Below are 24,798 nucleotides of genomic sequence, written 5' to 3' on the forward strand. Positions count from 1 at the left end.
GACTGTTCAAAAAAATAGCAGTGTTTGTATTCTTCTTTACAAACTCAAACATTCACTATATAAACTGAAAAATGTTTGAAGATTTTGCTTTCCTTTGAATCACTTAATGAATATTTAGTTGTATAAGCACTGTTTCTGAGAACTGCTGTACATCTGTGTTGCATGGAGTCAACCAACTTCTGGCACCTGTGAACAGGTATTCCAGCCCAGGATGATTGGACTACATTCCACAGTTCTTCTCTATTTCTTGGTTTTGCCTCAGAAACTGCATTTTTGATGTTACCCCACAAGTTTTCTATTGGATTAAGATCCAGGGATTGGGCTGGCCACTCCATAACGTCAATCTTGTTGGTCTGGAACCAAGATGTTGCACGTTTACTGGTGTGTTTGGGGTCGTTGTCTTGTTGGAACACCCATTTCAAGGGCATTTCCTCTTCAGCATAAGGTAGCATGACCTCTTCAATTATTCTGATGTATTCAAACTGATCCATGATCCCTGGTATGCGATAAATAGGACCAACACCGTAGTATGAGAAACATCCCCATATCATGATGCCTGCGCAACCATGCTTCACTGTCTTCACAGTGTACTGTCGCTTGAATTCAGTGTTTGGGGTCGTCTGACAAACTGTCTCCGGCCACTAGACCCAAAAAGAACAATCTTACTTTCATCAATCCACAAAATGTTGCGCCATTCCTCTTTAGGCCAGTCAATGTGCTTTTTGGCAAATTGTAACCTCTTCAGCACATGTCTTTTTTTCAACAGTGAGACTTTGCGGGGGCTTCTTGCAGATAGCTTGGCTTCACATAGGCGTCTTCTAATTGTAACAGTCCTCACAGGGAACTTTACACCTTCTTTGATCTTCCTGGAGCTGATTGTTGGCTGAGTCCTTGCCATTTTGGCTATTCTATCCATTCGAATGGTAGTTTTTCGCCTTCTTCCACGTCTTTCAGGTTTTGGTTGCTATTTTAAAGAATTTGCGATCATTTTAGCTGAGCAGCCTATCATTTTCTGCACTTCTTTATATGTTTTCCCCTCTCCAATCAACTTTTTAATCAAGGTACGCTGTTCTTCTGAACAATGTCTGGAACGACCCTTTTTCCTCAGAATTTCAGAGAGATATTGTCAGGGCTCCAGGGTATGGCCAGAGGTATGTGAACTGACACAGGGAAACGCAGGCTTCAAATATGTTAACAATATAATTTATTAATACTAACAATACATAAACGCAGTGCAATACTAAAACATAACACAGTGCAAACGAACCAAACCAAACCACCCACAGATAACAATACATACAATGCAAGCGTCGTCAGGCAGGCCGGGTCAATAACAATCGGGCAGGTAGGAACAGGAGGAGCAGGCAGAGAGTAGTCAGGTCACAAGCCGGGTACAGCAACTAACGGGCAGGTAGGTACAGGGGGTCAGGCAGAGAATGGTCGGGATCACAAGCCAGGGATCAAACAGGAGAAGTCAGCAGAGGTCCGGATCAGGCAGGGTCGGCAATGAATCAGTCAGACGGGGACAGGAACAGGGATGCAGGTAACAAGATACAGGGGCCCAGGAAAAACACACACCAAGGCCCAGACTGCAGGTCTGGCCATCCCTTAAATACACCTGCATAATCAGCTTCAGGTGTTTGGCTGGCTGCAGGGTTGAGTCTCTGATTGCTGGGAGCACCCGCTGGCCAGCCCTGGTACTGCAGCCCACAAGGCAGGTGAGTCCCACCATTACTGGCAAGTCCCTTCCTGACAGATATGCACTGTAACCAGCATATACAACATTTGCTGCCTTCCTTCCTTAAATAAGGGCAATAATTGCCACCTGTTTTTCAAAGAATGAATGACCTCACTAATAGAACTCAACACTGCTATTATTTTGAACATGTCCCTTTCAATTAGTGATTCAATTACACAGAATCAGCAGCATGCATGTCATGACTGTTGGGTCTGTTGGATTTCTATTACTCTACTACACCTGCTAGTAAATTATTTGCCATGTTTCTACCAAAAACAGTGATTGATCAGGTTAGTGATGTCTGACTGCTATTATTTTGAACACAACTGTATGTATGAGTAATCTGTGCTTCTCAGTGATGGGGACCTGCACTGTGGGAAGTACATGAATGATTCACCCTTAAAGTGTTAATAAACCCAGGATCCTGCATTCACTATATCTGGTCTCCCACAGTACACAGAACATGGAAATGCAATTATTTTAGTAAATATAAACTGCTAAATACCTTTTCTCATCAACAGTTAGAGCAGTCTTGTGACTTATCAGTGTTCAACAGAGCACTGGATAAAGCTTGTATGAGTTTTCTTTCTGCTCTAGGAGGCTGGATAGTGACTGGCCCTGTGCAGATCACATGCACTCTCCCAAGAAAAAAAAAACAAACAAAAAACCCTCTCTAGCAATACATACCAAACTGAGCATGTGCAGCGTGTCTTCATATGCTATGTCTTATCAGGAGATAAGCGGGGGACATTGGAAGGGGAGGATCAGAGAAGACAGGATCAAACAGCCTTTTTACACAATGTAGAGGATTAACCCCTTAGGTTCCACAGTGAGTATATCAAGCATTTTTTTTTTACTGCATATACAGACTAATTTTACTGTTGTGGGTTTAGTAACACTTTAAAGCAACTTTTCTGTATGACGTTGCTTAGGGGAATGGTAAGAATCATGTATTTGTGCAGATTAGAGATTCAGACCCCAATGACTGGACACACCACTTTTGGATAACTCTACAAAATACTTTGGAGGCCAGTGCCATGATCAGCTACCGGTCATATTCTTGTTCTTGTGTGCATGTTCTTGAAGGACAACTGTACCTTAGGTATACGTTGTCTTTGCAAAGACGCAGCTCCTGTTGAGTACATGTTGAGTACAGCCCACCTGTTCCAATACTCACCTTCATCCATGGTTCAGCAATTTTCTGGATGGATCCTCTTCATCTAGCACGTGCCATGGGGGGAGCCGTACTCTTAGGAACCCCAGGAAGGAAGAGTCCAGCTCCCCATAGGAATTGATAAGACCAAAAGAAACAGTTAGGCAGCTGGAAAGTGGGAGGGACAGGACCAAGCTTAAAGTGGAACTTCTCTGTAAAAGGGAAGTTCTGCTTTAATTCCTCCCCCCCCCCCTCCTTTCCCACTTTAGGAGGCTTTTTTCCGGGGGGGATCTGGTACCTAGTTTTAGCAGGTAGCCACTTCCACACTGATGGCCTAGGCGGAAGTTATCACCCCCCCCCCCCCCCCCCACACACACACACACACGTCCCAGAAGGGTGCGGGTCCGTTTACAACGGACAGCGCCACTCACACATGTACAATGTGCAGCCACAAGGAGTCACAGCTGGCTTCCTTTAGTAAACATGCCAGCATCAGGGACCCGAAGACTGGCAAAGAACCGGCCTGGGTGAGGACAGCACTGGATCCTTGGACAGATGAGTGTCCTTTTCCAGTATTTGTAGCTGCGGACTTATCTTCTTTTTTACCAGACTTAAGATCCTCCTTAACCTTTACAATAAAAGTCCAACTTTGAAAATATAACTTCAGCAGCCTATAAAGTGGGTATAGAAAATAATCACCCCTCTTTAAAATAATCACATTTTATTGCTTTGCAGCCTGAAATAAAGACAGACACAGTTTTTGTTTTATCCAGCTGTATATATTCAGTGTAACTTATAACACTAAAATGTTAAAAAAAAAAAAAAAAAAAAAAAAAAAACACATTCAAAAACAGAGTCCCTGAGCTAGAAAATAGGATTACTCCCCCTCCTAAAAATGATTCAGTCAGGTGTAGCTAATCACCTTCTCAATTGCACACAAAGCCATTTGACTTTCAACCATGATCTATTATGTCTTATGCAGGCCATAGACCGGTCGAACAGCGGCCGATTTTTCGAACGATAAATGAAAAATCAGTCGTTCGTTCGGCCGACGTTATCACCAACGAATAAAAAAATCGTCCGGCTAAATCATAAAGTTCACCCCATAACTTCTGTCCCTTTCAGGTCACAGCTCATGCGCAGATTTTTTTGTTAAAACGATCGTCCGCTTTGGCCATCATTGCCGGGAAAATCGTCCGATCATCCAAATCGGCCGCAAATTTTCCAACATAACCGATAATCTGAAAGTGCAAAATACACGAAAAACGGCTGACGAACTAACCCACTAACGGTACGAAAATCAGCAGATTTTTCTTTCGGCCGAAAAATCGGACGATTAACGACCCATTTATGACCTGCATTAGCCTGGGTTCACACTAATGCGGTGCGATTCCTTTGCAAATGACATGCAATGTCTGTGCGGTGCGATTTGAGCCATACATTTTTTACACCTGAATCGCATGGTATGGGTGTTCTCACCCATGCAGTGCGATTTCTGGCAATTGCATCGCATTTTGCGATCTGTTTCGGGGTGACATTAATTTAACACGGACACCCGCACCAGTGATCGAACTGACAAACAATCAAATAGGCATAACTTCCCTTACAATCGATTCAGACTCATTTTAGATCACATTCGATCAAACGGAGTTGAACATCCAGGGCAGAAAATTAATCAGTCGTGCTGCACTGAGATACTTTGTTAATGAATGCAGTTGTATTTTGATTAATCACATTATGAGATTGCTTGGTGACAACAGCGACACGTTGATAACTTACAGTCATATTTTACAACTATTGACCAAAGTCCACTTTCCTGTGTCATATCAAACGAGTGGCCTATCAACTCTAGATCGATTACTTCCATCGAGGGAGATCAATTGTAAAGGAAATTGATCATTTATCAAAGAGTGTATGGTCAGCATAGAACTTGCTTTGACATGCAGCTTTTACTGTGTATTTGGGTGTATGTGTGTGGGTGCAGTTATACAGCTGTATGAGGAATTCCTCCTGTGGGCCAAGAATATTCTCTCACTCTACCATTTTTCTTTTTTCCAAAAAAAGTTTTTATTTTGAAATAAGAAAGGCATAACAAGTCATATACGGATACGGAACACAGTCCGTGCATAAACATCTGTCTTAATCTCCCGTAGCGCAGACGGGTCATAAATTGTTTATTTGAAGTATAAATTACCCTGATACAAAAGATCACATTATAGTAGATGAATGAACTAGACCAATAACAGTGCTGATTATGATAGGTAGTCTGGAGAATTATAGTGGATGCTGCTCTTATGAGTAGGGATTACTCAAATAATGGGACTATGAAGCGTAGTACAATGTGTCCTCTGAAGGCGTACAGTTCTTCTGTGTCCGTAGCCGGGGAATATAGGGTTCTTATTGTGAAAGACAATCATACCTATATATGAAAGGGCACTCTGTCCCTCATAGAAGATGTAGTTACTTGTAGAAGAAAAAGGTGTGAAGAAAAGTAGGAAAGGAAAGGAGAAAGGAAAAGAAGAGAGAAAGACACATCAGGTGAAAAGAGGTGGGAAGAGTAACATTATAGAAGGAAGGGGATAAAAAAAAAAAAAAAAAAAAAAAAAAAAAAGGGGGGGGGGGGGGAAGGGGTGGAGCCGATCAAATAATGAATAGTGGCTGTCAACCAATCATATCATGGAGCATTATTTATGGTAACTTAGATTATACCTTTATGTAAGATATAGTCTGGGTAGACACAGTCTGTGGAGCAATTCTAGAGGTGAGAACTCAAAAGGTTTTTGTGTTTTGGATCTCGTCTCATTCATGCATATAAAGACGATAAATACTGGTGGTTTGAAAATGTTTCCAGCACGCCCAAGTCTTCCTGAAGCTCTCGGGGTGTTCTTTTGCCACTGAAATCAGCTCCTCCATCTCCGCAATCCTGATGACCCTAAGAAACCACTCCCGCACAGTGGGAACCTGTTTTGATCGCCAGTGAACAGGGATACATTGTTTTGCCGCGTTTATCATGTGTAAGGCAAGAGACTTACGATAAGTCCGAAAAGGAAGTGAGGAGTGGTGGAGTAAAAATTGTGCAGGGGTGAAGTCTAGATTATGCGTGGTTACTTGTGAAACTAAGTCTCGCACTTTTCTCCAAAAGGGCAGCAGCAGTGGACAGTCCCACCATATATGTAGGAGTGTACCCTTTGCCCGTTGACATCTCCAGCACAAATCCGAAACATCAGGATCAAATCTATGAAGCAAGGATGGAACTCTGTACCATCTAGAATATAATTTATAGTTGTTTTCTTGTGTAGAGACACATATGGAACCTGTATGCATATGATCATAGATGTGATCCCAATCTTCCGGTGACAATGGCAGTTGTAGGTCGAGCGACCAAGCCTCACATGCCTTTCGAGGTTGAGACATATTGGCGGTATCCAGATAGGAATAGAGCTTGGATATAACATGTCTCTGGGGGACGTCCGTAAAGCAAAGTTTCTCATACGGAGTAAGTGGCCTTGAATAATCTTGCATATGTGGGGAGCTTCGTATAAAGTGATGAAGTTGTCTAAACATCCATGGCGTAAATATTAGGGATGGCCATGTCTTCATAATGTCCTCTCTAGATAAGAACTTCTTATCTTTGAAAAGGTGACGTACCGTCAGGTTGTCTGGACAATTATCTCCGGCTAGGAAGGCCCGGGACATACCCGGCAGAAAGTCTGGATTCATTTTGATCGGAGTTAAGGGACCCGGAGAGGAAGAGAGTTCTTTTTTCCGGAACAACTGATGGCAACAGCTTAAGGTAGGACCTATAAGAGGGTGTTCCCGAAACTCTGAAGGAATATGAGAGTTTTCCAGCCAAGGGGAAGGGGCAAGTGGTATCGTTGAGAAATCTGCCTCCAAACCAACCCAAACTTTACAATTGTGGGTCGTGGTCCAATCTACTACCCTTGCTAGGTGACAAGCCCTGTAGTATCGGGCAATATCAGGCAATCCAATACCTCCACCGTTTTTGGGCATGGTGAGTTGGGCAAAGCTAATTCTTGGGCGTTTATTAAACCAAAGAAAGGAGGTACAGAGTGTTTTATAAGATGCGAAGAAAGAAGATGGTAATTTAATTGGTATTGTTTGCAGTAGATACAATATTCTAGGAAGCACGTTCATCTTGAGAATGGCAGCTCTACCAAACCAAGAGAACCAAGGTTTATTCCAAGTTTGAAGGTCTGTGGAGATATTACGCAAGAGGGGTAAGAAGTTTTTATCGTAAAGTTCCGTTAGGTGAGTTGGTAATTGGATACCCAGGTACGTGATCGCCTTCGACTGCCAGGTAAAAGGAAAATTCGATTTCGCTTGTCTAAACACATCTTGGGTCAAGGAGACATTAAGGGCTTGAGATTTAGAGAAGTTAATTTTGAAGTTAGCCAGATACTGGAACAATTTGAATTCTTGTAGCAGATTAGGTAAAGTGATATGTGGGTCTGTTAGGAAAAGTAATATGTCATCAGCAAAGGCTGCTATTTTATGAATTTTGCCTTTTATCAGAATCCCCTTGATGTTATCATTCTGTTTGATGCAATTCAACAAAGGTTCCAGTGTCAGAATAAATAAGAGGGGGGATAAAGGACATCCTTGTCTAGTCCCATTACCTATCGAAAAGGAGTTCGAAAGGAGACCATTAACTCGCACTTTAGCTGTGGGAGTGGTATATAGAGACATGATAAACGCCAGGAAACGCGGAGGCAATCCAAGTCCAATCAGAACTGCCTCCATGTAATCCCACGCCAGTCTATCAAATGCCTTCTCTGCATCTAAAGATAGAAAGAAGCCAGAATGTTGTTTTTGAGTTAACCAATGATGAATATTTATGGCCCTTATTGTGTTGTCTCTAGCCTCCCTCCCTGGTACAAAGCCCACCTGGTCTGTTGATACGATGGGATCTATGATGCGTAATAGACGATTGGCCAGGATTTTGGCAAAGATCTTTAGATCAACGTTTAATAGAGAGATCGGACGGTAGTTCGCTGGAGAGGTTTGGTCCTTATTCTCTTTTGGTATGACCGTAATATGAGCCTCAGAGAGATGGCGCATGGACTGCCCTGGTGTATCTAAAGTATTAAAGGCCCGTAGAAATGGATGTGCTAAGATGTCACTAAAGGATTTATAGTACGAAGTGATAAACCCGTCAGGACCTGGACTTTTACCAGGTTTCAATTGTGCAATGGCTTGTTGTAGCTCCGTCAGGGTCAAGGCGCCATCTAAGTCTTGCGCTTTTGTTCTAGAAATAGGGTTTGCCATGTATCTGGTCAGGAAGGTCTGAATAATAGCCTCACGAGGCCTAGTGTCTCCTGTCGGTTTAGAAGGTATGGGCAAATTGTAGAGAGAGGAATAGTATTGCTCAAATTCAGCTGCAATAATCGGTGATGTTTTCAGTGAGCGACCCTGCTTGGAAGTGAGCTGATAGATTTGCTGAGCTGCCCTTCTAGATTGCAAGGCCCTGGCTAGAAATTTGCCACTCTTGTTTCCATGTTCATAGAAAAGTTTCTGTTGTAGAGTAAAATTACGTTTGGTTTTTTTTTCAACGACATCTTGGAGTTGTTTTCGCGCCTGAACTAGTTCTGTTGCAGATTCCAAGGCTCTAGAGCGTTTATGCGTGCGTTCCAGTACACGGACTTTTTGCAATAAGGCGGTAAAAGATGCTTGAGCTAGGCGTTTTCGTGAAGCGGATATGGACATGAGAAGGCCACGCATTACACATTTGTGCGCCTCCCACTGTACGAGGGGGGTCGTATCTGGAGATGCGTTTTCTTTAAAGTAGTTGATCAAAGAATCACGGATCTGGAGGGTGACGGATGAGTCTGTAAGAAGAAAGGGATCCAATCTCCATGTTTTGGGTGCGGCTGGTACGTCCGGGAATTGTAAAGTCATCATAATTGGGTGATGGTCAGATAGAATCATTGGCTCGATCGAGGCCGATTTCAGTATATGTAAGTCCTTTTGTGAGAGAAAAAAATAGTCTATTCTGGAATGGCGTTTGTGTGGTGCGGAATAAAAGGTGTAGTCTTTGTCCGTAGGGTGAAGGGTGCGCCAGGTATCATGAAGGAGAAGGTCATGAAGTTCAAGTTTAATCTGTTTAAGTGCTTTGAATGGTTTAGAGGAAAAACTCTACCATTTTTCAAGTGGCATTGAACTCCTATGTACAAGAACTGCTGACAGGCAGGGCTGTGATAACAGAAGAGAACCTATAAATGAAGCTTGTGCAGCTCAGACCATAGTCATGGCACCTGCTGTGTGCCGTGGTGATGCGACTCTGGTGTGCATGCATAGAAGTGATGTTGTCGCAGCCCAGCGCCGCTGGAGAGATGACAATACAGCGCTGGTGGACTCCGTTAGGCAGGTAAGTCTGTCAAAATGTGTTAGTATTCAGTCCATGCGAGTATGTTATGACCTCAACCTGCAGGAGACCATTTTTAAAACACAGGACTCAATTCACAAACAGTTCATTTCTGAATAGGTATGTTTGATAAAATATCTCATGAGTTAAATATAAAAAATCTCTGCAATTCATGAAACAACGTTAAATTACACATGCGATGTTCCTTTAATTCATTTGGTGCTTTCCTCTTGATTCATGCGAGTAGACTCCAGTCTAGCTTGCTGTAGATGTCATTTCCGGGGGACATGTAAAACAGACTCTGCACAGGAAGAAGGAGCCTTCAGCAGGCATGTTAAAGGGGCACTCTAATGTTAAGGGAGCACTTTGATGTGAGCAGTCTGATGTTAAGGAGGCACTCTGATGTGATGTGAGCACTCAGATCTCATGGGGGCACGCTAATGTGATGGGAGCACTCTGATCTTATGGCGGTACTCTGAAGTTATGGGGGCAATCTGACATGATGTGAGCCCTCTGATGTTATGGGGGCACTCTTATGTGACGGGACACTGATGTTATGAGAGCACTGTGATATGAGCACTCTGATTTTAATGGGGGAAGTGTGATGTCACACTTAATGGAGGAAGTGTGATGTCACACTTAATAGGGGAAGTGTGATGATATCTGCGATGTGAGCACTCTGATATTATAGGGTCACTGTAATGTGATATAATGTGAGCACTCTGATGTTATGGGGGCACTCTTATGTGATGGGACACAGATGTTATGGGGGAACTGTGATGTGAGCACTCTGATTTTAATGGGGGACGTGTGATGTCACACATAATGGGGGAAGTGTGATGATATCTGTGATGTGAGCACTCTGATGTTATAGGGTCACTCTAATGTGATATGATGTGAGCACTCTGATGTGAAGGAGGCACTCTGATGTGAAGGAGGCACTCTGATGTGAAGGAGGCACTCTGATGTTATGTGAGCACTCAGATCTCATGGGGGCACGCTAATGTGATGGGAGCACTCTGATCTTATGGGGGCACTCTGAAGTTATGGGGGCAATCTAACATGTGAGCAAACTGATGTTATTGGGGCACTCATGATGTGAGCACTCTGATGTTATGGGGGGCACTCTTATGTGACGGGACACTGATGTTATGGGGGACGTGTGATGTCAGCACACTGATGTTGGGGCCCCCCAACACTATGACATGATGCGAGCACTCTGATGTTAAGAGGGCCCTTTGATATGATGTGAGCACTCTGATGTTATGGGGACACTGATGATACGGGGCACTGTGATCACTCTGTTAAAAATCATGCTATCAACTGGGTGTTAAGGATACTGGCAGGTGTCAGCTCCTTACCAAGCAGTGCTAATTGATTCCTTGGATAACACGTGGCTAGACCATGACTTATTCAACGACTGTATTTATTTAGTTTTGTGAATTGAGTTCATAGCTAGTTTATGTGGTATGCAGCGTGCATTGTTTACGTGTGCAGTATATACCACATAAACTGACAGTGAATTGACATTTTAGCATCACATGACATAATTGGAAAAAATGTGCCATGTGATCCAATTATCTCATGTGATATTCTTTAGTAAATTGAGCCCACAGAGTTTAATACCACTGGAAGCTAACCAAACACAGCTATAAAACTGTACAATGAGATTGTAGTATCTTTATCAACAAATACATGTGCCAGGGTTTACATAAACCATCATTTCACTTTATATCGGATTAGGAATAGCGCACATTATAAAGCTCTTAGCACATTTATAGGAGCTTGCATATTCAAACTGTAAATTGTGTGAGCAACTTCAGGTCTTGTGCACACAGGTATTATTTTCCTGCATTTTATGTGTTTTAGGTTACTAGAGCAGATGAACAGTTCAGAGGTTGCACTTGATCCTCTTTTTGTTGCGCTTCTTCAGATGTAGTAGGTCCTATTTAGATGCATTTGAATTGCAGGCAAAATAAGTCACATGCAGCCTTTTCTTGTAAAACACTGCATTTTAAATTTGAATGCAAGCTTTTGAGACCGAATGGGAAAAGATATATTTGACACAAACACCTATAAACAAAAGCTACCTATATCTATGCACACAGGCTAACTATAGACAGGAGATAGGGCCCTTTCACACAGACATTCCGATCAGGTCCGCCTCCCCGTTTTTCAGGCGGAGCCAATTGGAACCTCCATTCCCCTCTATGGAGCAGGTGACAGATGGGGATCCAAATCCCCTTGCATCCGTTGGATCAGATCGGATGAAACGGACAGGCGATGCGTTTTCATTCGACTGCCCATTGAGGAGAGTGAGCAATTCTGTGTCTGCTCTGCAGTAGTGTAACGGACACAGAGCTGTCATCCACTTGCTCGGCGAGGATCAGTGGAGAGATCCCCCGCTGAGCAAGCGGATCTGCCAAATGGGTTCGCTCCATGTGGAAGGACCCATAATTGCTGTTTCATCCACCTAGTAACACAAGAAAACAATCCTACATATGTGGAGCACCTGTGCAGACACCCTGGGGCATCAATACTGCTGGAATGGAATTCCAGGCCTAATATTTTCCTGGGATACAGGTGGAAATGAAGATGTCTGCAAAGTCCATAAACACACACTCAGCAGGGACAAGCATGCATTTTAATGAATAATTCCAGGCATTAGTATACTATACATAGTTATGTTGATCCAGCTTGGACACCAAAGTAACTATGTATATACCATACCTGGCCAGTGCCTCTGGAAGCTGGAAATTACTGAAATAGACAACATTACTTCAGTGATCACCACTTGCTTCCAGGTCCTGTGCTGAGCTGCTTGCCTAATGCCTGAGATTGCCTCCAGTAATACCTCCTAATGCCTCCACTTGCCTGAACACTGAGATTGAGCTCTGCAGGCACTGCACAGCTTGCTGTATTCTGAACATAGGCGGTCGGCCATTCAGCACAGGCTCCATTCTCAGAATGCTTTGCACCATCATTGCCATGCCTCTCCACCTCATCCAATCAGAGAACACTTTGCATTCATTCAGAAAATTCAAAACATTCTTTGAAAGGAGCCCATGCTGAGTGGCTGAACTCCTGTGTTCAGAATGCTTCATGGGACTGAGATTGAGCTCTGCAGTCACTTTTGCAGAAGTTGTTTTCTTATTATGGCTCACAATCCTGTGCAATGTCCTTTTATCTCTTTCGGTCAGCTGACCATGTCGACCACACTTATGCTTATCAGACAACGTTTTATTGGAAACTATATATGCAGACATAACCTTTGATACCGTACCTCATGACACAACAAATAAATTGGCAACTTCAGTCAGAGGCACCAGCTAAGTGGGCACCAACAATTTGCCCTCTTTAAAGCGCAGTAAGCTCTGACGTGACTCCATATCACTAGCAGTGAATGACGTGAATGACAAATGAGGTTTCCCACCTGTTAGCTAGGTGTCTCATCATACAGCGGAAGCAAAAGAATGTTACATCACTTCCGCTTTCAACATAAAACATGCTGTCACTTTCACACTTGCAGATCATGTAGTGTTTCCATCTTCTGTCTAACCCTATATATATATATATATATATATATATATATATATATATATATATATATATATATATATATATATATATATATACATACATATATATATATACATACACATATATACATACACATATATATATACATACACACATACACACACACATATATACATACACACACACACACACACATACATACACGTGTATGCATTTAGCTTCAGCTTTAGGGACATACTATATATACAGGGAGAGGTTACACAGAGATTAGGGAGGTGACATTAAACACATGTGCAGCTCAGAGTACATTACAGCACCCACTATGTCGCATGGTGATGTTACTCCTGTGCGCATGCGTGGGAGTGACATCATCACGGCCAGCATTCAAGCAGCCGAAGAGACAGAACCCAGAAGGAAGACTGAGTGAAGAAGGAAGTGCCCTTGCATTGACAGAACAGTGCTGGAGGGCTTCCTTTGACAGGTATGTCTGTCATAATGTGCTTCTAAGTGATGCATACTAGTACAATGTGGCATAAAACATGCTTGAATATATTTTTAGTAACCAGAGTTTACTTTAATGTTCAGTCTAAATATGGAAAATAAAAGATATCTTCAAACGAGTCCTAGGAAGGTGAGTGTTCAATTGTATTGATGTTATCAGAAAATAATAAAGCACTACAATATAATAGGTCTCCCTTCAATTCTTGCCTGTCTCATTATTCATTTTTTTCTCTGATTAACATTAGGTTGGACATCAAATTTCTGGGTTGTGTAAAAATGCTGCTATGCTATGTACTACATCCTACATTTAAATGTAAAATTAAAAAAAAACAGATCCCGGACTCTCCAGGTACAAAAATTGGCATAGTAATGTATATAAAACCTGTTTTATTGCTGCATAAACATTAAAAACCAGGGGAGCAAATAAAAGTCCCATAATAAAACATGTACATCTCTCAAGATTGCTCCATAAAGGAAAACATATTATACATACATTGAATTACATACTATATTAGATCCACAAGGACCAATATCATTTTGCACCAAATTCCTGTGATTAGGGGTGGGACTTAAGGTCACTACACCCCTTGTTGTAAAGGCTGCAAAAAAATAAACTTAGATAAATCTTCACTTTTAATATAGAAAATTATGAGTGAGAAAGTTTTATGTGGATGTTAAAATAAGCACAAGGGGAAAATCTTTACACTATAAAACCGCATACAATGTAGTATTTTATAAGCTTCATAAAAAAATAATTGGAGTATTCTAGGAGTATATAAAAGTGTATAAAAGCGGTGGCATCCACAGTATAAGAATATCACTTCTAGCAATAGATCGTTTCTAGAGAATTTTAACATTACATTTTCTTAGCCAATCATATCCCCCTGATGAAGCTGCGTCATCTGCAGCGTAACGCGTAGGGGAGGAGTCTTGACATCACCCGACACCCAAGGAAGGCAGGCACATACGCTGAACGGCAGACACGCTGGCAGTAAGGGATCGTGGATAATTTTAAACAAAATGCTTGTTGTTTCTAAATACATGTGAGTGAATATGGGCACATAATAAAAGTCTTTTATGTAAGGATAAGACACTATGTTTATGTCTCCTTTATACTGAGGAATATTCTTGGGAGGAGATTGAGCAAGGGATTCCTGCGGTGGTGTGAATAGGAGAGGAGAGTCACGTTTCCAGCAGCAATTGGGAGATACTCACCACTATTGCTGAGATGCAATATATGATCCATAGTTCCAATAGGTTTTGGCCTTTTAGGAGGCATCAAAGGAGGTGAGCGCATATTGAGATCCTAATAAGAAGTCACTTGGAATGAAGATTTATTCATTTTTGAATTTGTCACATTTGGACTGATCAATTTTTTTTTTTTTTAATTTATTGCAATGGTCACTTATTATTCGGATATAATTTGTTTCACGCTAACACAAAGGACTTTATCACTAATGTATATTTTTTGAAAGATAATTGTTTTATTACATGTTATAATAGTTTTAGGAGCGCGGCACTATTGTTTGTAATTTTATTTATACACATTGAGTGAGTGTTTTTTGTGCCGACGCACCTTGTCAAACGGAAGTAGTGGCTCACATGTTTTTTAAAAAAACACATTTCTAAGTTTTAGAGAAATGGAATGTTGTAATCTTAGTTGAATAAATACAGTCTTGTGCTTGAAGTACTGACATTCCGGGTGCCACAAGTGGTCACTGGTCACAAGGTTGGTGATGCAGGAACTTCTACAGGAACTAATACTGCTATTATATTTTCTCAGTAATACTGCAGATTAGGAAAAAACTGCCAGAATGCCTACTCCCTGCTAATAGCTTTGTGTAGTCAGGGGAATTAAAAGCAATTTTCTACTTAGGATACAAAGTGGATTTCAACCCTTAACATTAGATTTAATTGGTGAGATACTTTCTAATCCATTTCGAGTCACCCATCCCCGGTTAAAACCACAACACACTCACCATTTCCTAACTCATTCCTAATAACTACAGACTGCATGGATGTCAAAATGTCAAGTTTCAAAATGATTGCTTAAAAAGGTAGAAATGTACGTAACTTCAGATTCACCCTCCATTGTGCTGATGCAACAATTTACTATCTATTCCATGACACTCTTGATGAAAAAGTACATTTATAGCTGCTACAGGACATTGTGAAATCTAGCATTACAGTTGAACTCCTGCCACAGAAGGATCAGGACCACTACTTTGATAGACAAAGCTGGGCTGTGAAGCAGAACTGTATAAATCTCAGGGCTGCACAGATTAAAATAAAATCCTTTGGCAGGTAAAACAGTACTCTTATTCATGTATAGTATACCTGATGCTTAGCTTTAACTCCAACCTACCTGTACATTGACAACACAGACTGGAAGAATGAGTGGCAGCACTAGAAGCACATCTTGCTCTGCGGCATGCACAGGTGCTGACAACAAACATGACAAGAGCAGAGGGACTACCTAATGAGTGAGCTGCTGCTCCTTCAATGCCCTATTAGCAGGCTGATCTGTTCTTGATCTGTGTTTTTTATTAAAATTATACTAAAGTCTTATTTTTAAGAAAAAAAAAACAACCCACGTTATACTTACCTGCTGTATTCAGTGGTTTTGCACAGAGCAACACAGATCCTCCTCTTCTAGGGTCCCACACTGGCGCTCCTGGCTCCTCCCTCCTGTCGTGTGCCCCCATAGCAAACTGCCTACATTCACACACAGAGCTCGACCTTGCCCCCTCTGTCTCCTGATTGGCTCACTGACTGTGATTGACAGCAGCAGGAGCCAATGGCTCCCGCCAATCAGGAGTGAGCGTCCCCAGAAAACCAAGGCTCTTGTTGACATCACTGGATAAAAATGAGGCTCAGGTAAGTGTTAGGGGGGTTGCTACACACAGAAGGTTTTTTACCTTCATGTATAGAATGCATGAAGGTAAAAAAAACCTTGAAACTTTAGAATCACTTTATGTTGTGCTGCTATTGCTGTGTAGGTTGAGAATCTGGCTGTGCTGTCTGGCAGGGATGTCTAAATGTTAAAACTCCAGAATCACATACTCAAAGAGGTGCTGAGAACTTACATGTATAGTCCAAAGAAGGAACACTTCAAACAATCTCAAAAGCTCTACCAAGGGAACTCCCACACAGCAAGGCTTCCCTCAATAGGCACCCAAACCATAGAAACACAGAAAAGAGAGGCCGACCAGATTCAGATGAAAGAATCCAAGATAAACTTCACTTTCAAGGTAAATTATACTATCCCATTAATAAATTTGATATGAGCAGTGGTAATACTAGTGCATCAACAATGTAATGCACCAAGACAAATCTGTCCAATGAAAGTACAGGAACTGACATACCACACACCAAATTACTGGCTCTGTAACATTTCTTTTGAAATATCTGGAACTGAATCAAACCATCTGTTGAATTGTTTGCATCCAAATAAAAATGAACTATGAATACATTAAAGCTTTGCTTTACATCCTAGGCGTTAAAAGCCGCACAGTAATTACAGGATAAGGATGACATCTGACGAATATCTGTATTTTTGCTCAACAACAAACAATGCTTATGTAGCATTAGCTTTCTTATATGAGGTTACTTACAGTTACTAGGTCCTGAGTCATACAGTTTAGGAACCAAGGGATGGCGGACCTTAATGGTAAATGTTGCAGTGTGTCCGGCTGTCTGAAACTCAACTGAAAAGTAAAAACATCAAAATCTATTACAGTAAGCTGTATAGTAAGCTGTGTGAAGACGCAATGGGAAAGATATAATGACTGCGGAAAATTCATTTAACCTCCCTGGCGGTATTCCTGAGTGTAGCTCGGGGTAAAATTTCAGTACCACAAGCGGTAACCAACCCCGAGCTACACTCGGGCTTACCATGCGGCGTTGCTCAGGGATTGCCTGCAGCGCTTACCTTGTCCTTCGCTCCCGCGATGCATCCTCTGCAGTGTCCCCGGCCATCTTCTCCGGCCGATGCCAGCATCCGGCTTCTGTGTTCCGGTCCCTGCGAGCGTCGGAACGTACGGGGGCCGGAACCGGTGGCAAATTTAAAAATTTCTAATAAATTACATAGTAAAACATTGCTGTTTCAAACCATTTCACATACATTTTGCCCCTAGTGCTTTGTCCTGTGCCCTGCCAGCATTCTGACTGTTCTTTCTGCCTGGAAACTTAGAGAAGTCCATGGCGTCCAAAAAGCGTCGCTTTAGGTCAAAAGCGGTTTTAGACCAGCTAGAGAACAGTGATAGTAAATTAGAACCACTTGCAGAAATGAGTGATAATGATTCGTGGGGAAATTCGTTATCAGACACTGAAAACGATTCTACGACTTTGCTCAGCGATGTGCGAACTTGGAGCTATATTTCAAATTTCAGTGTTTTTGGTTTGATTATATTATTGAATTAAATTTATTATTATTATATTATTTTTTATGATTATTAAATTATAATGTATGATTTTGGGTTTCAAGTTTTATCCCACCCGGAATGTTTACTAGACTCTTGTTCGGACAGATTTCAGTTAGTTATTCCTAAAAATTATAGCCTACAATAAAAAAAAAAATACATATTTCCATGCAAAAAAACGTACCGCTTTGTGCACAGAAATATGGACATAATCAGACCGCTAGGGAGATTAAAGGAGTTCTACGGACACAGCATATGCTTTAATTTTATCAGCAACATTATCATACATAACGATACAAACAATCGTTCATTTTGACAATCCAACATAAGTTTATTTGAAGAATCTCCTTTCATGCTGGGAGTCCTGCCAGTCTGCTGGCCATCTCTTTCCACAACTTCCTGGATTCCCTGCATGCTTTGCAGTTTACTTTCACTTTCTAAGGACTACATATCCCATGGTACTTTGCTGCCAACAAGCAGTAATTCCTGTACTGACTCCGCTTCCTGAAACTCCTCCTCTTAGCACCTCTGCAGTTCAGAAGGCAGACTCTGAAATGTGTGACACAGCAGTGCCTACTCACAGGACATAGTGAATATGTGTCACAGAATTCAAGGAAATAAATGTGTGGTGATCTTCGCAAAGCAAGTCTTCATGCACACTGGACGTTTTTACATCTGCAGTTTTTGGCTTTTTTTCTATAGCCAGTAAACTCCCCAGCATGTTATTCTATGCGTCCATGCTGTAATCAACGGTTTTTGTCTGGAAAATAACCCCGAATCTAGTGGGTTTCCAGAGGAGATTTTTGGCTGTAAAAACGCTCTAACGCTGAAAAATGCGGCAAATCGGAGCAAACCAGCGTTTTTGGACTTTTTTTGACCCCCTCCCAATTTTTTCTTCTTGGTAAAATAAACCTCTAAAAATTGCTAAAAACGCAAATGCGAAAAAAACACGGCTAAACGCTAATACCAAAAAAGCTGAAAAAAATCACTTTCATGTGACTTTACAGAGCGTTATTAACCATTTCAATACCGTGCAATTTTACACCTTCCTGCCCAGGCCATTTTTCAGGTTTCAGCGCTCTCACACTTTGAATGACAATTGCGCGGTCATACAACACTGTACCCAAACTAAAATTTTATCATTTTCTTCACACAACTAGAGCTTTCTTTTGGTGGTATTTAATCACCGCTGCGGTTTTTATTTTTTGCTAAATTAACAAAAAAAGACCAAAAATTTTGAAAAAAAAAAAAACACACATTTTTCTTTGTTTCTGTTATAAAAGTTTACAAATAAATAATTGTTCTTCATAAATTTAGGCCGAGATGTATTCTGCTACATGTCTTTGGTGAAAATAACCCAAATTAGGATGTATTATTTAGTTTGTAGGAAAGTTATAGAGTTCACAAACTATGGTGTATATCTGAATATTGATCAATCCTGAAGTACTGACGGCCAATCTAATTTCTTGAGGTCCAAGAATGTCAGAATAGTACAGATATCCCCAAATGACCCCTTTTTGCAAAGTAGACAGTCCGACGTACTTCATAAGAGGCATGGCGAGTTTTTTGAAGTTGTATTTTTTTTGTCATAATTTTTCGGAAAAATTAAAAAAATTATTTTCACTATTTTTTTTACATACTGTCACCAGTGCAGTACAGCGTCATCATATAACTGGCATGGCGGTGAACAGGGACACTGACTGGTGACAGTATGAAAAAAAAATATATATATTTTTTTAAATTGTTGTTTATTTTTAATTTTTTATTACTTTTAAGATTTTTTTTCATATTTTACTATGACCAAAGTAGTACAATGTTACCATAGTAACATTGTACTACTTTGGGGAAGTGATCAGTATTTTTTTTTTTTTTTTTTTTTACAGAATTTGCTTATAGCAAAGAATTACTTTGCTATAAGCAAGCATTTACCTGAATGACATCGATTCATTCAGCTTTTTTTTGTGCTTAGCTGTGATTTGGTCACAGCTAATCACATGACATGTGCATGTGACCTGCTGTGACCATTCACAGCTAGGCACTAGTATACAATGGATGGCATGAATGAAGCCATCCATTGTATACAACTGTCATGTGACCTGCTGTGATTGGTCACAGCAGATCACATGGTACCAGCAACGGGAGCCGGTACTCGGATCTGTCATCGGCCGTGTCCGAGGTACACGGCCGGTGACAGATCGCGCTGCTGCGCCGCTCTGCATTAGCGCAAACTGCGCATGTGCGGGAGCACGCCAAATGGCGTGCACCCGGAATGCAGCAACACTTTTGAAGCCGCCAAACGGCCATTGGCCGGGCGGCTAATGGTTAAAATGCCCAGTGCATGGAGCCCAAGTTTTAAAATTTTCTTCAGGACACATGCACACTGTGTGCTTTTACAGCTGCTGTGTTGGGCATCAGGCGCTTTTTTTCTACAGCCAGTAAACTCCCCAGCATGTTATCCTATGTGTCCATGCACACACAGGTTTTTATCAGCATTTTTTGGCAGGGGCTGAAAAAAACCTCAAACCGACAGCACTTGAGAAGTTTTTCAGCTGCAAAAACGCTCTAATGCTGCAAAACGCAATTATCCAGCGTTTGAGTGTTTTTGAGCCTCAAGCCTTTGTGAGAGAATAGTTTTGCTAAAAGCACTAAAAAACACAAACGCTGAAAGACGCTAATGCAATGTGCTAAAAAACACGATAAACCTTGTGTTTTTAGCGCGGCATTATACAGTTAACGCTACTTGCGTTTTTTATAACGTTCATTGTACATAAGGCCTTGAAGTTACCTTCAACTATTAGTGCAAGGGCCTTGCATGCAAATTCAAAGTGTTTGGGTTCGACCTCATATTATATGGTTTTGGTAAATCTAGGAATCAAGGAAAATGGTACAAGAAAATTTAGTAAAAAATGGGACTCAGCGAGCGCTTATATATAAAGCAGCTGATACACTAAAAAGGAAACCATAAACCTTCTAAAAGCAAAAAATATAAAAGTATAGTGCAGCGCTAAAAATATTATAAATGCCAAAAACGCATGAAGTTAAATGTCACAGTAAAACCAACAGTATAAACACATAAGACTGTACAATGAAACGTAGGCTTCCCATACATTATGCAATTTTCTTGTACAAACCTCTGTGGCTGTTTGATATAAATTTCGCATATAAAAATGCGCTTCTGGTGAGTGTGCATTTTTACCATTCTACGTATATCACTGGATTACCTGTTTCTACTGGGAGAATAAGAGGCACCTTTCTGAATTATTTATCTGCACTTACATCGAACATTATATTATAATTCAATTTAATGTCATAATATATAAGCACCTTGTGCAGTTTTATCTGAAATATTTATCAGAGTTCATATTGGACATTATTTCAGTATCCTAATTATTAGTACTTTTGTACAGTCTTATGTGTTTATACTGTTGGTTTTACTGTGACATTTAACTTCATGCGTTTTTGGCATTTACATTGTTTTTAGCGCTGCACTATACTTTTATATTTTTTGTACAAGAAAATTGCATAATGTATGGCCATCCTAGGTTTCATTCTTGTGTTTTGAGAAACAATATGAGTTTCAAATGGCCATGTGATTTACTTACCGATGTCTGCTGTATTTGGATGAAAAATGGTGTTGGTAAATGAAATAAAATGGAGCTGGCGATTCAAATTGTCCAGAAGAGGGCTAGATAGCGTGATCCGTTTTTCACTTGCTCCTTTTATTGTTACACCATCTACCTCTGCAGCCACGTTCAATGTCCCAATTGTACATGAAAGGCTCACCTGCAGACAAAAAGCAAACAATGTCTTATGTTGTCAGGCTTGCTGTACATCACATAATACATGCAACAAAGAGATGAGACTGATAATTCTGGAACTCTGCCTGTGTAAATAAAGCTGCCATGAGGGTTTTTCCCATATTGAATTATGAATATTTCCAGCAAGTGTCTATGAAATGAGGCCCAAGCATAAAGATCTTACATACTCTTTTCATTTAATACACATGGATGAGTATTGGGCCTGATGTACAAAACCTGCATTGAACAAATGCAGTCATAGAAACCACTTTGAATCAATATTTTATCTTACACTTTAAAATACAATGGTTGCTGGGTGTAGGTGTGAAAAGTCACATACAATCAGTTGATCATGCTAAAGAGGTAGTTTAAAGTGAAACTGTAGTTTGTCCATGCAGGGCAAAATGGCATGTTTACTTTAAGGGCTCATTCACACTATGGTGCAGAGACGTCAGTTTTTCTGCACGTGTTCTGCAAGGGCACAACAAAATCAATTGTTCTCTAGGTGCCCTGTTCACACTACAACACTAGTATCAAGTGCAGACTTTTTCTGCGCAGGAATCTGCAACTTATAAAAAACTTATTGAAGGGTGCATGAAAACTGATGTAAACTGATGTCTCTTCATATGAAATCGGAGTGTCAGTTTCCATCGGTTTTTCTGCACGTATGGTGTGAATGAGGCCTAAGACAAACCTCCAAAATTGATTATACAAACTTGCTCCTGATCGGTCTGCCTACACTACAGCAACCATTCTCAACCTTTTTAAGGATTTTCTGGTGTTGAGAGACTCTTGCTAAAGCGAATTCATTGGAGGCAGTGGGAAAATGCCCCTTAGGCTATGTTCACACTAGCTTTGTTAGCAGGCGTTTGAGGAGCGTTAAAAACGCTTCCCTAACGCCTATGAAAATTCTACACATGGCAGCACACAGTGCTGTTCTCAATGAAGAGTTAGCGTCCTGGTAAAATTGACACCTCATGTTGAGTCAGGAAGAGTTGAAGCCTCCCGTTCAAATCTATGGTGATGCTCCTCAAACGCCTGGCAGGCATCTGCGGGGCGTTTGCAAGGTGTTTGTGAGGTGTTAGCGGAGCAATAATACCATTAAAACTTCATTATAGGTGTTTGTAGTGCGGTTTTAATGCTTGGCAAACGCCTATCAAATGCCTCAAAAATGCACATAGGGCGTTTGGGGAGCGTTAAAAACGCTTCCAAAATGCCTGTCTAACGCCTGTCAAACGCTATAGGGGCGTTTGGCAAGCGTTAGAAATTAATCAAGTGTGAACAAGCCTTTATATTGCTGACTAGTGGGAAGAATGCCCACCCTACAGTGGTGGTCAGAATATCACCCTTATAGACAGCTAAAAAGATCACTGGTGTGATGCAGCTGCCTCTGTCAAGTTGCTTAGCCCTACAACAATGCAGGGATCAAATAGGAGGTCAGTTATCTAGCGCCGTCTTAATAGCATCATGGGCCCCTAGGCAAATTAATGCAGTGGGCCCCTTCTAACCTGCCCCAATTTCCGCACCTACACTCAGGAACTAAAGTATTAATAGTTGCTAGAATTAACCACTTGCCCTCCAGAGGATTTACCCCCCTTCCTGACCAGGCGCTGCGTTACTTTAACTGACAATTGCACGGTCATGCAACGCTGCACTCAAACAAAATTTACATCCTTTTCTACCCACAAATAGAGCTTCTTTTGGTGGTATTTGATCACCTGTGTGTTTTTTTTTTTGCACTATAAACAAAAAAAGACCTACAATTTTGAGAAAAACCGCCAAAAACCTATATTTTTGACTTTTTGCTATTAAATATGTCCAGTAAAAAAAATTTAAAAAAATCAAATTTAGTCATAAATGTAGGCCAAAATGTACTCTGCGACATGTCTGCTAAAAAAAAAATCCCAATAAGTGTAAATTTATTGTTTTTTTTTTCATTAGTAATGGCGGCGATCAGCGACTTATAGCAGGACTGCATTCAGACATTGGGGGAAACTGACTTTGTGTCACTGACATCCCCAGTGACACCAATACAGTGATCAGAGCTAACAAAAAGCACTGACACTGTACTAATGGCACTGGGCAGGAAGGGGTTAACATGTGGGGTAATCAAAGGGTTAACTGTGTGCTGTTTTACTATGTGGGCTGTGTATGCTTTACACTGTAAGAACACTGCTTTGTATGGCTCTGCTATGCGAGAAATCACCATCTGGGACCCGGTGATTGACAGCCGAGGCCACGAATGGCGGCGCAAGTAGTGCGAGCACGCCCCCTACCCAGTACTGCAAAATCACGTATATTTACATGATTTTACGCACCCATGCTGCCCTGTAGCGGTATTTCTGCTATAGGGCGGCGTGGAAACGTTTAAACATATATTTTTAAACATTAAGAAAAAAATGCCATGAATCAAAGACTAATCAACACAAAGGGCACAGTACAGGAGGGGTCGGGAGGGCACAATGCTGGGTCAGGATGGCACAATACAGGTTCCGGGACGGTGCCCAGGACATGGCCATCCCAGGACAGCTTAGCAAAAAGTGGCTCTGTCCTGGCAAATCCTGGACAAATTGTCAAGTAGGATATAATGCAAGATTATCATGGGGCTCTCAAGCACCTGGGTACAAATGCATTAAGACAGCCCTGCAGTTATCCAATTCTCCTTGCAACCTCTGAAGGAACCCTAGTTTGGCACTCCGATTGAGAAAGGCTTGCCTAGAGAATCAAAGTGATATACCTGGCACTTCTTGTTATAAGGAGTATGTGACTTGCTCCGATTCCTCCCATGTGACAGCAATGGTATATGGTGATTGAGGAGCAAGTTCTCAGCCCTGTAAAGACAGCTTCAAGTTGTAACTTTGAGCTTACTCAAGCCTTCTTCGCCTCATTCCCCTGGGTGGACTGTACCAGCAAGGGATGGAAGGGAAGGCTAGTATAAGCGGTGTGCAGATCCATCTCTGTTCTGGGTTGAATGACACCCAGGGTTATTCAACCAGGAAATCTGAGGACTTCTGGCGAGTGAAGAGTGTCATGAACACAGTCTCTGAGGAGGCATCATGATGATGCTCTGCATTCACATACAATGATGCAGATAACAGCACTGACATCATGTTGGCAGTGTTCTCTGCACCATTGAGTAAAATCCACTGCTGGGAGAAGATCTAAAAATGAAGAGGACCCTGCACATTATGTGACCAGCCATCCAAAAAAGGTAAGCTGGGGGGGGGAGCTGTAATAGTTTGAGCTTTAAGGACTTATGTACATGG

At 41.3% G+C, this 24,798-nt stretch overlaps 1 protein-coding gene across 2 annotated transcripts in view; it reads right to left on the bottom strand.

Annotated features, from left to right (window-relative positions):
• Positions 1–24,798, bottom strand: part of B4GALNT1 (beta-1,4-N-acetyl-galactosaminyltransferase 1) — a 225,225-nt gene that overhangs the window by 15,171 nt on the left and 185,256 nt on the right. For both annotated transcript variants that reach the window (XM_089692643.1, XM_089692634.1), the window contains 2 exons: positions 21,338–21,518; positions 16,929–17,021 (listed from right to left, as the gene is read on the bottom strand). In XM_089692643.1, the coding sequence (XP_089548769.1) occupies positions 16,929–17,021; positions 21,338–21,518 (274 nt within the window). The remainder of the gene's footprint in view (positions 1–16,928; positions 17,022–21,337; positions 21,519–24,798) is intronic.

This window comes from Staurois parvus, unplaced genomic scaffold (genome assembly GCF_062004578.1).
Source record: "Staurois parvus isolate SC_StPar_1 unplaced genomic scaffold, SC_StPar_1.0 ptg000023l, whole genome shotgun sequence".
NCBI classification, from domain to species: Eukaryota; Metazoa; Chordata; class Amphibia; order Anura; family Ranidae; genus Staurois; species Staurois parvus.